This window comes from Rhyacophila brunnea, unplaced genomic scaffold (genome assembly GCF_057557595.1).
Source record: "Rhyacophila brunnea isolate RB1 unplaced genomic scaffold, BYU_Rbru_1.0 scaffold_1, whole genome shotgun sequence".
NCBI lineage: Eukaryota > Metazoa > Arthropoda > Insecta > Trichoptera > Rhyacophilidae > Rhyacophila > Rhyacophila brunnea.
Window position 1 is genome coordinate 63,697,280 of NW_028232751.1, and position 15,071 is coordinate 63,712,350.

Below are 15,071 nucleotides of genomic sequence, written 5' to 3' on the forward strand. Positions count from 1 at the left end.
AATGATTTGAATATAGGTACCCAACTCAATGAAAATCTACACACATAAACAGATAAATTAGCCAACTGTAATACGTTTAGTCTCACGGAATGTAGATACAAGCTAAGAGTTGTGTATTTAATTGGACAAGACACCAATCTGAGAGTAAGGTTAAATTCGATGAAGTGAAACAAAATCTACAAATTACTGATTTTCGGCAATGTTCAAACACTAGAGTCGACTAATGTCACGTTAAAACACAATTATTTAGACAAATAAACGAATAAATATGCAATTAATCTAATCATCTACGTTTTATGAATTAATACCTGTCAAAAAACGTCAACGCGAATGGAATCGGACACTTAATAGTTTGTCATATTATTATTAAAATACTGACATTAGTCTATGATACTGACCATAGACTTGGTAATAATAATTATATGAATGTACCTATTTGTATTATAATCCAGATTCTGGATTTACAGTAATTTTAATTCACAAAGGCGTTATTTATAAAAGTTACATAATATTATGGGATGATAATATTTAAATTTAATAAATACTACAGATCATCTTGTCTATGGCCTTTATCATAATACGATACATAACCTAAAAATGTGACGTTTACGAAGTAAAAATGTAGTCACGATAATTTTAGCAAGCTTTCTTCGGTAATTATGCCGCAGATGCCGTCATGAGCTTCGGGATATACTTTCATAATTGCTCATATTTTTATACGCCTTTTTTTATATAAGTAGATAATGAAATGTATAGCTTAATTCACCTTATTACAATTTCCATGATTACAATAGAGATGGTGCTATAAAACAGTATTTTGGCAATCTCACTTATGCGATGATTGCAAGTCAATGCGATGATCGAACAAGTCAAATCATTGTCATTTGAATGTAGACTCGGTTGCGATGATCGCATAAGTAAAATGACGGCATTAGATCTTTGTAAGTAATACAAATGACAAAAAAAATTAGCTTCTTCAGTCACTGTCCACACTTATGGATAACTCTCTTGAGATTTCATCGCTGTGGTCGTATGAATGTCGCTGAATGTTAGTCGGCTCTCAGTCGCCTCGTGTGCCGCACAGCCATAAATCAAACTTTCAGAGAATCGCGATCCAATGTTGCTTGTGGAGACCGCACACATCTACCTAGCGACAGTTGAAACGTATAAACGGAATGCCCAATTCATAGGGTTTTGTATGAAATCTGGCGTCTTCGACTCGGAGCCCGAGAAGCATGCTATAACAGTCTTGTACATAGTCTATTATGCGATTGATGATTTTGCACCCTTCATCAATGTTTGCCATATTCTCAACAGTGAGATGTGTTATTTACTCCCGGGAGGCAGCATGAGCATAGGTAGAATGACATTTTGTTGGCTACACACAACATCTATTAGTGTGAGTGTCCAAGGCGTCAGGGATCTGATATGACTGACCAAGGATAGAGAGGTGTACTGCAAGTTGGTCGCCAACCTTTGATGGAAGACAGTCTGACAAAACATCAGTCTCTTCTTTAGATAAAATATTTCTAAGGCTGATGCCATAACAACTCAATGTGTATTCTTGGAGCTCTTCAAGTCTTGCAGGCTTTTTTTCTCGTGTTACATTAGCCAATGGTTATGCAGAATACAATAACATAATATCTTATTTCTTACTATAGTAGCGATGGTGCTATAAAAACAGTATTTTGGCAATCTGACTTATGCGATGATTGCAAATCAAGTAGGCGATGATCGAACAAGTCTAATCATTGTCGTTTGAACGTACATTCGGTTACGATGATCGCATAAGTAAAATGACAGCATTAGATCTTTATAAATTTTAAATACAAATGACAAAAAAATACAAATTTATTACATTTGCAATAACGATTCACGTACATACACATACATCATCGTTCTTCCTTGGAAACCACACAAATCCAAAACAATGTTTTTTCCCGGACACGTTAAAAAAAAGTTCCTGGTATTTAGAAAGTTTACAAATTGTCGCATTGTGTGAATAAAATTTAGTCAGCATTAATTATTGTGGATTAATTTGCTAGTTTTAGAAGACATCGATTGATTATTCAAATTTAAATTATTATTTATTTTACATATTATGGTGAACTTTACAGACATTCACAATATGACAATTAAAAGCAAAGAAATAGTAACAGTAAAGAGTAAATACAAAAAATATAAAGTAGATACATGGAAGTACTCCGAACGTGGTAGACCATATTATGTGAAGAAATTATAAAACAACGCCCACCTATACTATTTATTTAATTTAATTAGAACGACCGATCCAATCGTTGTCGGTTTATCGATGCTCAAAGGGGCCTGCCTCGGGTGGCGTTAATTTCGTTACAAGCTGGCTCGCGAACTACCTCGCGCAGCGATTTTCGCAAAGCAAATGCCTGAGGCAGCTTCGCGAGGCTTTTCACTCAGTCAGTACGTGGCTATTTGAAAATGAGTTTTGTAATTATGAAATAAGGATTTTATATCACGGCGTTTGATATTCTGCTTTCACAAAGAGTTTGAAAAACCTACATCATTGTTTATTTACTTGTATATGGTGCATGCACCTATTATAATTATATATGTAAAATATAGTCATACAACGCCAACTGGGCATCTACACACAAGGCATACGTAAGAATATCCCAACTCTCCATGACTCCAATTCTGTTTGATTTTTACATTTTGTATATATATTATATATATATCAATTATTTCATGATATGCGTAAACTTTATATACAAAGAATTTTCCTCGGGTATACAAGAAGGCGATGTGAAGGGTGATAAGGTGAATTATGAGATTATATGTAAGTATTTTAATTTTTTTGAGATGAATAAAATAAATAAAATACAAAATTTATGAAGATTTCACATTCACAAAGCTGTGGATAGACAAGGACGATAATGAATGTACTACAATTTCACTGAAACAATAGTCAGGTGCATCAACGTCAACATGACACAGAAATGTACAAATAAATGTGAAATCAGTACATATTTGTTGCGGTGTTTTTGCGATCGATATTACAAAAACTTAAATAATTCATCGTTGGCAATAGATGTCGATATAACCTTCAAATCAAAAGTCAGCATGGAATATGACGTCTGCGAGTTTGATGTAACGCGGGAAGAGTGGACGTAGGCTGTGATGTTTTGGGAAAGATGCTGGTTCGGTCCGCCCTTTGAGGTGGTCTTCTGTGGGAGACCTTCATCTGGTATCAATACTATTGTCAACGAAACCATTATGACCAATAATATTATCAATAAGTATGTAAACCTAATGAATCTACACATCTAAAAAACTAAAAATCCTATTTCTGTAACAGTGCCTTCCAATCTGTCGCTGTTTTTTGTGCCGTCATAACAAAGGCAGGTTCACGTATTTTCATACCGCGTTCAATACGGCTATCTGCCAGCTCTGGAAGAAATGAGTGCACGTAAAAGTAAGTCAGGCAGGGTATGACTTCTTGCTCAAAACTTGGATCACGATATAATCTTACAACTTCTATTCCACTGTCAGCATATAAAATTAGATCGCAAAAGTCTTTCATTGCAATATACAGTTGACCTTGTATTTGAAACCAGTAATTATGAGTCTTTTTCAGGCAAAGGGTGGAATCAACGACATTGATGCAAATATTATTTTCTAGAGCTGCTACCATAAATTTGTTTGTTGCCAATTGAAGGAAAATATTTAACCTCAATTATTCTATTATTACCTATTAACCCATCTGAACTTGCGCCTAAAAATGCCACATTCCTCAAATTTTACATTATTTTTCTGTTCATATAAGTGAATAGCCACACTTTCATTATTTGTACCATATATAATGTCTTTGGTTACAATCTTCAAGTAGTTTTCTTATTAATTCAAAAATATTTATTACTTAATGTGTATAATCAGTGAAATATTTACATTGTGTATGTGTCGTGTTATTGTCAATCTTCAAATAATTAGGCTTATAAATTACTACTTGTGCAAAACGCAAGCAATCACCTAGTTGTCCTAGTTGATCATCCGTCAAAGTGTTAAGTGAGAAAATGAGGATTCATATAAATACGTAGGTGCTTCCAAATCATGATACAATTCTAAGATAGAGGATCTTTAAATATGAATATTGTTCTGTATTCAGTACTTTGCATTTATGTCAAAAGATTTCAATGGTGCCTACGTGTCATTTTGAAATCCAATCAATTTGTGAATTGAAATTTCCCACTACCATTGGAAAAATCAGTGCGATGGTTTGAGTTAAACTTTGCATATTTTAAATGAAATATAACCGTCTTGGGAGAATTAAATAATCGTTTTCAATTAGATGCCGGGTATCATAAGTGAAATCTGTATTTTTTTTACAATATTTCAAAATATCCCACAATGCAAATATTTTGAAACATAATAATATCTAACTTTGATATTATTTATGTTTCTGAAGTTTTGAATATATACAACACATTGTATTATAATGTGAAACAATCATGAATGTAAAAATGCTATCCCATAGATGAAGAATATTCTTGGCACATTTCATTATGATTTAATTCTAAACGTACCTACTACTTTTATCCCCATTAACTGCATTCGAGACCAACTATTATAGTTAATACAAACTTAATATTGATAATATTTTAAGATTTTCTCTAATATATATCAGATTGAATGGAATGATTTATAATAATTAATAACACATTTGACTAAACACTAATATTGTACGTATGTACCTACTATAAAAGTATATCAGTGGTAAGCTTTCAGGGCCACGCGGCAAAACATCTTTAAAGTAGTGTCACAATTTCAATGGGTGATAATAATCGAGAATAAAATTAAATGTAGCGAGGAGTACCTACTTCAATTATGTAATAACACACATGTAAACCTCAAAGAAAGATGGTTATTTTTAGTTTTATTTATAACAACCTTTAAAGCCGTTAGAGTGTACGGATTTCACGTTAAAAAAATATGGCAACCCTATATCTAATTTTCCATAGGTATCTAAAAAATAAAAACTTTCAAAAAATAAGAAAAATCCATTTAATGAAAACCACTATGATCTTAAACTAAGATTAAGATTCATTTTACGTTTACGATTAGTCCATCGTAATTACTTTATTGTAAAAGACGAAAGTTGTTACAGTACCTATGCATGGCATTCTTAAAAGTCAAAACAAAAGTTTTTTTCTATTGGTTACTTATATCATTCTCAGAGTTGTTTTAAAATTATGTATGTTCAATAACTGTTATATTAATTTTAAAAGTGTTTGAATTTTTACTAAGGAAAGTTGGGGCAATCGACAAAATACTTAAAATAAATACTAAGTCAAATAATACTGTTTCCTAATAATTACCATTGTTTATCAGTAGGTCATCATAATATAGTATTATATTATATTTTTTACTTGAATAGATCATAATAAAATTATATTATTTTATTATCCGATTTGACAATATCTGTAATTTTAATATTATGTATATAAATTGACATTTTTCAATATCGAATATTGTCAATAATCTGTATATATTATTGTCAAATGTAAAAAAAGACGAAAGTCATGTTCAACTGCTTTGCGGGCCAAAAAGAGATCCTCATTGATGGCACTCAGCTCAAACAGGTGAAAAACTACATCTATCTGGGACAACATTTATTGTCTATATGTGGATGTATATTTGATGAAATTGTTCGCAGAGTAAAGCTAGGCTGGAGTGCTTTTGGCCATCTGAATAATGTCTTCAAAAGTGACCTTCCACTGTGCCTAAAGCGCAAAGTGTTCAACCGGTGTGTGCTTCCCATAATGCGTGTGGAACATGGACCCTAAGTAAAAGAGAGATCCAGAAACTTAGGGTAGCGCAACGTGGTATGGAGAGGTGCATGCTGGGCATAACGCAAAAGGACAAAAATAGGTATGAGTGGATAAGGAAGCAGACAAGGGTTTGCGATGTGATAGAGTTCATTAAAAACATCAAATGGACATGGGCTGGACACATTGCTAGAAGAAGAGATAATCGTTGGACGAATTTAGTCATCCAGTGGTATCCAAGAGGTACAAAACGTCAATCGATGAAATGATAAAGTTCTGCGGAAGTACGTGGGAACGCAACGCACAGGACCGAGAGAAGTGAAAGCAGCTTGAAGAGGCCTTCATCCAGCAGTGAATAGATTCAGGCTGATGATGATATTGTCAAAGTCGGATTCATTTTATTGTATTATCAAGAGGTTATAATTACTTTTGATAGTATTTTTTTTATCTTACGCTATGGCGTTGCAGATGCAGCGCGGTTCCCAGTGGAATTTAATTAAATTCTTTGGTAACATTACCAGAAAGGCGTCTCTAATTTGCATTGTCATTGTGAGGATCACGCAGTGGAGAAACCTTATTCCGACAATTTGGATATATCTTATAATTTTTTATTCTTTTTCCAGGTCCTGACAATCATGGCCACCTTATTCACGGACTTTTTCCGTGCTGTGTTCGTCAGATTTATGAATCGCTGCTGGTGCTGGGATTTGGAGAAGAAATTCCCTCAATACGGAGACTTTAAAATTGCTGAAAACATCCTTCACCTTGTTAATAATCAAGGCATGGTATGGATGGGAATGTTTTTCTCTCCTGGCCTCGTTGTCCTGAACCTTATCAAACTCGTAATCATAATGTATTTAAGATCATGGGCTGTAATGACGTATAACGTCCTGCACGAAGTTATCTTCAGAGCGTCAAGAAGTAACAACTTTTATTTGGCACTTCTTCTGACAATGTTGTTTCTTTGCGTTCTCCCTGTGGGATATATCATCGGGTTGAGCCTTCATGGCACTGTGGTCCTTTCTCTAATTACCGAAGAATCTACCACCTTTTCACTCAAAGTTTGCTCAAATTCTTGCCAAAATCATTTCATAAAGCGTTGGATTATATCGCTTCTCCCGGTATAATTATTCCGCTACTAGTTTTGCTCATTTTAATTATCTACTATCTCTTATCGCTGACAGGTGCATTGAGAGAGGTGAACAACGATTTAAAGGTATGGATATAAAGCATTGTTATTTTGAGTTTTTTTACATAATGTTATCATGTCCAATATTCTGATCTAGGTATAAGCTATGTGACAACTGGTCGCAGCAGAGTTTTTTTTGTTTATTTAAAAGAAAGGTTGTGAAAACAATATTTGGAGCAAAAAATAAGGGTTGTAGCACATACAAAGCAATTACGAAATCTACAACGGGTTTTGTAAATACTATATTATTCCAAATCACCGAAATATCTCGACGACTATTAAGTTGTTCGAGTCTTATAAATGCATGTGGTTCGACCAGCCCAGAATATTTGTGACACTGTCAGCATTCAAGATCGAACCAAACTGAAAAACCAAAATGGAGACAACAAGTAGAGAATTTGATTTGGATTGTTAAATGATGATGATTTTGTATTATGCGTTGTGGGAAGTGTAAATAACACATCACTTTGCATCTCATCCGTTGGTCACGGGTTCGAATGCCTCCTCTTTACCAATGTCACATTTTGAAAATCTATAATGTGTTTTTAGATCCAGTATAATATATACCCAGTGGGTTAATGAACGAGTCATAGTACAAAATAGTATGTTAATAGTATGAATGGTTGCCGATATGCTCAGTGTCGAAGCAAAAAAAATGGTATAGACCAGGTGGACGGAGGGACGGACTATACCTATATAATATGAAGGAAATAGTTTCTCTTCTGATTCATCTACCAGTGATGATAATGTACATGAAAAGTCATTATGTCAGCCCGGAAAGTGGTCGTGGTTCCCACTCCTAACCTCCGCAACTTGGTACTTCAAAGGCACCGCGCGCACGCCTCTGCGTTACCCATTTAAACGAAATCCACTGATTAGTATACTACACATACCTACGCTTGGAGCGTAGGCTGCGATCCTCATAAAAATGGCATCATAGGCAATTTTAATCGCCCGTATTCTTAAATATCCGTCGTCAGTCGTACGTCTAACTCTCTGGAAGGCCGTCCCGGCCTTGTGGACTGCAGTTTTAACATGGTTGTCGAATTGTAACATATTATCTGGTTCAACGCCAAGATAAGTAACTTTATTGGATACCTTAATGCTAATGTCTCCCATGCAAACAGTGGGAACCACACCGGGCTATAAAGTTGGGACTGATACCCAACAGCATACAGTGCGGTATCGAGAAACCGGATGGTGGACACACCAGTACCGATTCTGAAATGGCTATGATCCTACTCGAGGAGCTAATCCCCCTGGATGATGAATCTGGGGATGATGGAGCCATGAGGATGGCCCACTTTGAGGCTGTTTTACCGATCGATATGGACCATTTATCGTTACCGTCGGAGCAGGAGATCAACTATATCATCCGTGCATTAAAAGCTGGCAAGGCAACGGGCCTGGACTTATTGACAACATCCTTGTCAAACGCACATGGCCCCGCGCTACGCTAGAGATTACTACTCTATTCAGTGATTACATCAAGAGGGTAGGTAAGATTGTAATGATAAGACTCAGATAGGATAGCGTGTAATTAAGAAAATACCCTTGTTTATTCCCCATAATCTAATAAAAACGGCGATAGTGGTTAAAATTACAAAACAGATAATTATAACTATCGCCTTAGTAAAGGAATTGCAAACACTTATGGCGTCTTCAGTTGACTTGCCTCTTCTGAATCCGAATTGATTGTCTGAATGTGGTGCAGTTTCTGTCAGGTGGGTCTCAATATCAGTGTACTAAAGCTTCTCCAATATATTGTCGAGGGCCGGCAAGAGCGTTAGGGGCCGATAGGATTTGGGGTCCGATTGAGTATGACTGCAGGCTTTGAGGAATACCTTAAGTGAGCCCTGTGCTTCCTGCAATCGGGGAACGTGCCACTCTTGATGCAGTCAGAAAAAAGGTTCATAACCTATGGTGCAGCAAGGCCCCATGTACGCTTCAGTTGCAGTTTACAGTTCGGACCTGGCGCCTTGTCAGTGTTTAATAGACGAATATTTTATTGATCTCTTGCTCAGATGGTAGCGATGAATATTACGTGTCGATAGGAAGAGTAGCGTAACAATGGACCAGTCTTGTGGCGTCATCATCCTGATAGATGAGCTTCTTACGAAGGCCCACAGCCGTTTCAATTCTATACTAGTGTGTCTGCCATCTGGCCGTTTTATGCTACACATAATGCTACTCGATCTGAGTCCTAGCCTTTATTTATTGTGCGGTATTGTGGACCCAGATGTCCGAGTGCCCCTCAATACTGGTGAAATTCCGCCAGTAATTCTTTTTGGCTTGGAGAATTGCCTTCTGGTAAGTGCATAATGCGGAAGCATACATAGCGGCGAGGAGTTTGATAGAGGGTGAAGCAGACCGTTTCTCGGAGTGGTGTGTCATGTGAACTGCCTTGCGAGCTTTTTTGAAGAGGGTTAGAAACGTGCTGTATCCACAATAGCGACTGGCCAGGAAGCTTAGGTCTGCAGCGGCCGAGTGAATAATCACCAGCACCGGTTATTCATGCAGTCAATCAAGCAGTGACTGAGTGCAAACTCAGTGTACGGGTTTTGGAAAATAACTGCTGATACTTGACAACCAAACGTAGGGGTTCGTGATACGCTCGATTAAGACCCAGTGTGGTGCAGGGCTGATTGATTTGTAGGGTCCATGTTTGTGTAATTCTATCGAAATTTTTGTAAACCGCAACTTCAAACTTTTCCCAATTTCCGTCACGCGTTCTAAAACACGCAAGAGGGAAAGGAGATACATCGGGCTTACCATCGTTTGAGGAGCCAGTATTTAGCTGAAAGGTGACCAACAGGTAATCACTCATAGACGTATCATCGTAGACATTCCTGCTGATCCATTTTTCTTCCGACTCCGTGGCCTCAGTGACTTCGATGTGACTGCTTCTCTGGGAGTCTGACACAGTTGTCGGCATGCTACTGAGATGGTTAAGGGCCACCAGTCTGTGCTGGTGCACCGGGCCCTTAATGGAATCCGTGTTCCCCAAAATTTGATTAACTGGTGCATGAAGTGGTGACTGCGAGTTGATATTCAAGCAGATGATGACATTTCTTGCATTCAGCTAATATGCTACGCATATGCTAATATTGGACGGGATGATAATATTATGTGTTTATTGAAATTGATGTCGTTTCTTCTTTATGCCGTTTCCAACGCTATATCGAAAAGCAATACTGCCAGTGGATCTCTTCGCCTGAGATTTGATAGTACTTAAAATATCGTCGATGTCACAATCTAAGCATACACTGCCTTCATACTAGGGCGGGTTTAGTCCATATTACAAAATTTGAAGGGAATCCAAATTCTTCCATTGCATTCAAAAGTATTCGCCTCTTTACGCTTCCTTACGCTCCCCTGAAGTATATGCATATGTGGTGGGTATCAATGTCAAATGACATTATTATAGGATCTGTCGTATGCCAAACAATTTGTCAGTCGTCGATTGTGATTTTCATGACTTTTGAAGCCCACAGTATTCGCCAGGATTAGCAAACACTTCATAATATTATTATGTTATATTTTCCAGAGTAAATTGATTTTTTTTATATACCCACCAAAAATATAAATACCTAAAATAGCTATATACATATTCAACGCGACAAATAAACTTTCTGCCAACATGCATATTTCTGAAACCAATCAAATAATGGCCGTCTGCTTAATTTGCCTGCATTGATTTTCGGTCAGATATCACGCAGGAAGGATAACGACCTAGAAAACTCGTGATGTTTGATCAGGTTGAAGTGAAGCCATATGGATGGATCTAATTAAGAGTATTGTGCGGATTTCCCACTGATATAGGCTCTAAGTGCGTTGTATGTGGAGAGAAAGAAAAAGATTAAGCATATACCTAATTAATACAGTGCAACAGAAGTCAATGTGCATTCGTCGTAGATTTCAAATGTCAAGTTAGGAGAGTGAGAAGTGGGATCCATGAACCGTTTGGTTCAGTTTCCGTTACTATGACTCGTCATGTATACTGTCTTCTCAGGTAGACGAATTATAAAATAAAACGCGCTTTTCATATTATCCATACGAAACCGAGGCATACGCGCGATGCCCTTGAAGTACCATGTTACCAAGGTGAGGAGTGGGAGCCACGATCACTTCCGAGGCTGGCAACATGACTTTTCGTATATACACTATCGTCGCAGGTAGACTCAGATAGTATCAGAAGAGAAACTGCGACCCTCGTATATGCTCATATACTCAGAACCACCGTAAAGTACCGTACCTGTACGAAGAATATACATTTTTTTACCTATCATCTAGATCATGACTCAAACAACGGGTGTGAAAGGTCTGAAGACATCACAAAGAAACGCCGCTATCTCAAATACGATGATATAATATTATATTATGAAAGTTTTTTTTTAATATTTTAGATTATACCTACCAACTTAATATAACAAAATTCTACCAGACGTTGTCGGTTAAGATTTTTGATATAAGTAAAAACAAAATTATTATAAGTACCCATTACTATGATATTTTAATATAATATTTTGATTATTATACATAAACTCATATACCTGTAATAACAGTGGGTACTAAAAAAGTCTGTTAAAATCTTTCAATTGTAATCAAATTAACTACTTTATATTATATCTTGTATAGTATAAAATAAAAAAACGATTCGTTGTTCCAGATACAACTACGCCGAGAACGTACAGAGGAGCGACGAAGAATGTTCCAGATGGCTGACAAGAGAGGCCGAGGGGGTTCTGGTGACTTAGAAAATACTCCCTTCGCAAAGTGGAAAAAAATTCTTCCAATTATGCCAACGAACAAATTGGCTAGAGAAAAAGGGGAGAATGTTCTCGATACTACTGCTGTAGGAGAAAAAACATTTCCTGAGAAAAGGGGTAAATTCATCACCTTGTCATAAATATCCTAACCAAATCTAAGGAAATAGAATTTGGCAGCAATGTGACCCTCAATCTTACTCTACCCTAATTCTTTCAGATCTTGAAATGAACCTCTCAATTATAACTTCCTAAGAATATTTTTAAAACTAGTTGCAAATTTGAAATAGGTGATGTCCAAAAAGGAAACATTAGAAGTTCACAACTGGTACATAATGGTTGTCGTTGCGATCTCGCGTTTAAATATCTATTATCGCGTATTAAGATTGTCTGGAAATTCTTTTTTTCTCCAACAACAGCGCATAGTTCTAATACCACTGAGTTAATGACCTTTTAATTAATTGAACAACTTAATTGTAATTATTTGATTTGTTTGTTTGTTATGTGAGTTTGTTTTGGTTATTTTTTATGAATATATTATTTAAATGTCAGAATACATGAAAAATTGTATTAACCAACAGAACTGATTATACATAATATTGAATGTACTTACATAAACATGTCGTTTACCAATTTATTGGAAATATCCATTTGGATAAAACCGAACTCGTGTTGAATTAAAAATTGTGCAAACTTACGAATACATGTTATTACTTTTATTATTATTATTAGCATTAACGTTAACATAATAACATGTCTTTCCATTAACAGTGAACAAAAAATAAAAGTTTATTTAAAACTAGTAAGTTAGTTAGTTGATTTGGGTCTTAATTTTTTTTTCGTAATGAAATTAACCTAATTATGAATATATTTTTTTGCCTAGTTGACCCTTTGAAGCGGACGAACCCGGTCCAGTATAGTAATAAAAAAGTGGAATTAGTTACTAAACGTGTAAACATCGCGTTTTATTTCATTATTAATGGTTTTAAAGAATTAAGTTTAATTAATTAGTTTTTAATGATTACTATTTTCAGACCGTCTTGAAAAGCTTGTGAAAACAGCCTTTCGAAAATCTTCAGGAACTTCAGAAGATGAAAGCTGCCTTGCTGTTCCGCCTGTGGATGATGAGACAGATACTGATTTCCATGAATCTCTTCCGGAAGATGCGAACAATTTCATCAACTATACATCCATCTATAGACACTTGTTGTCCCAAATAAATGTAGTTTTTCACCTGTTTGAGCTGAGTGCCATTGATGAGGGTCTCTTTTTGGCCGCCTGAATAATGTCTTCAAAAGTGTCCTTCCACTGTGCCTAAAGCGCAAAGTGTTCAACCAGTGTGTGATTCCCGTAATCACATATTATGCGTGTTAAACATGGACCCTAAGTAAAAGAGAGATCCAGAAACTTAGAGTAGCACAACGCGGTATAGAGAGGGGTTACATGAAATTTGTACGTATGCAGTTCTTCGTGGAACACTTATTCGTGTGCCGCAGTACGTGAAACATGAGTTCGTGCAACATTTAATCAAATGACGAGTTCTTCGTTGAACATTTCACCGTGGAATACATTTCACCGTGGAATACGTATTCTACAACATGTGGCGCTAGTTTGCTCTTCCAATTAGATTCAATACGAATTTTATGAGATGTCTTTATTGGTTTTAAATAATTTAATGTTGAAACTACATAAATAATATACCTATACGATGTGATTGTATTTATAATCTACTTACCTACCTATTTTCTAATGTGTGTTTCTTGTATTACGATGGTTTTATTACGTATTTTTAAGTGTTTTATTTAGACATTAATATTGCAACTTACAGAAATAGCAATATTTTGTTGTTTTGGTGTGGACAATGGACTAGTTGATTTGAAACCTTTTGTAAGTATGCATTATTGAAAATAAAAAGATGGCAATACCTACCTTTTTTAATTTAAAAAATAAATGTATATAGGTACATAGGTATATGTAAATGCTGTTGTTTAATTCATTTAGGATATTATTGATTTTTATAGATAAGTACGTAGTACCTACTTTACTTTTAAATAGATGTGCCCGAGTTGGGGGAGCGGTCGTTTATGAAGAGTGGGTTAGTTCTTCCCGCGGATATACAAAAATACACGTTGTTTTTTAAATGTGTCTATTGTGGCTTATTGCGTTTTATTTTAATTAACTACCAAATATGTTGAAAATTTATTATAGTATTATAGAAAATGTGTGTTCTTATTATTATTTAAAATAATATTATGGACAATGTTGATTTGAAACTTTTTGTAAATGGATATTATTGAAAATACGAACGTGTTAATAGCTGCATACTTTAATTTAAAAATAAATATACCTACTTATATAGATGACTGCATTTATTGAATTCATTTTGGATATGATTGATCTTTGCAACTTTAAACATAGGTACTACTACGTAGGTACTTTAACTTTTGCATATCCTGATAATACAGCCATGGTATCCGACTTGGCAGAGCGGTTCCATATAGAAAGTGGGTTCAATCCTGTGACTTAATAAAAAATACATGTTGTTTTTTAAATGTGTGTTAATCCAACGAGAGACCAAGATTGGCTAACAAGTAACAACCGTTATTCGTAAAAAGTCTGTTAATATAATCTCCATTCTATGGAGCCAATTTATGTTCCGGATTGCAGAAAAAATATTAATTACCTATTCTACACTCGTATAATACACTCCGTTTCATTATAGGTTATTTTTGTTATAGTTAGGTAGGTACGTAATAATGTTGACTTTTTATTAATACTTATTAATTTTTAGATTTGATCAGAACTCCGGATATTAGGTATGTTACAGTGGCCAAATGTTTTTTGTGCACTAGAAGCACGTGAAAGTTAAAGGACCTACCTACACAATAAACTGCAAAATACAACGGATTTGTAATTGATTTATTTCAAGATTTTTTAATTATATTTAGGATATGTTGATAGGTACGCGTACTTTATACATATTCGTCGCCGTAGATGTCAAGGGAGCCAGTCCACAAAATCATAATGCTGAGAAATCGGCGCGCAAAGATTTTGTGTGACAAAAAAAGGAACAGTTTTTGTTGTACCTTTTTTATTTTTAAAGATAGAATTGTGAAACTTTGAACGTAGATACTTTGTGATATTATCTTTTTATTATTTTGAATGAATAACTAAAAAAAATTGTATTTTAAAAGTAATGTGTGTTATATCTCTTGACCACTGAATATTGACATGTACAGTTGGCATACTTGTGCGGTAGTCAAAAGAGTTAGGCCTCTTATGCCTGTTGAACACTGAGAATTTGTGGACAAAGCACTA

At 35.4% G+C, this 15,071-nt stretch overlaps 1 protein-coding gene across 1 annotated transcript; it reads left to right on the plus strand.

Moving 5' to 3' along the window:
• Positions 1-614: 614 nt before the first annotated feature.
• Positions 615-13,673, plus strand: LOC147080083 (uncharacterized). Its single transcript, XM_085958709.1, has 4 exons — positions 615-653; positions 6,861-7,014; positions 11,657-11,873; positions 12,788-13,673. The coding sequence occupies exons 3-4, from the start codon at positions 11,696-11,698 to the stop codon at positions 13,033-13,035; spliced, it is 426 nt and encodes a 141-aa protein (XP_085814835.1). The 5' UTR covers positions 615-653; positions 6,861-7,014; positions 11,657-11,695; the 3' UTR covers positions 13,036-13,673.
• Positions 13,674-15,071: the final 1,398 nt, after the last annotated feature.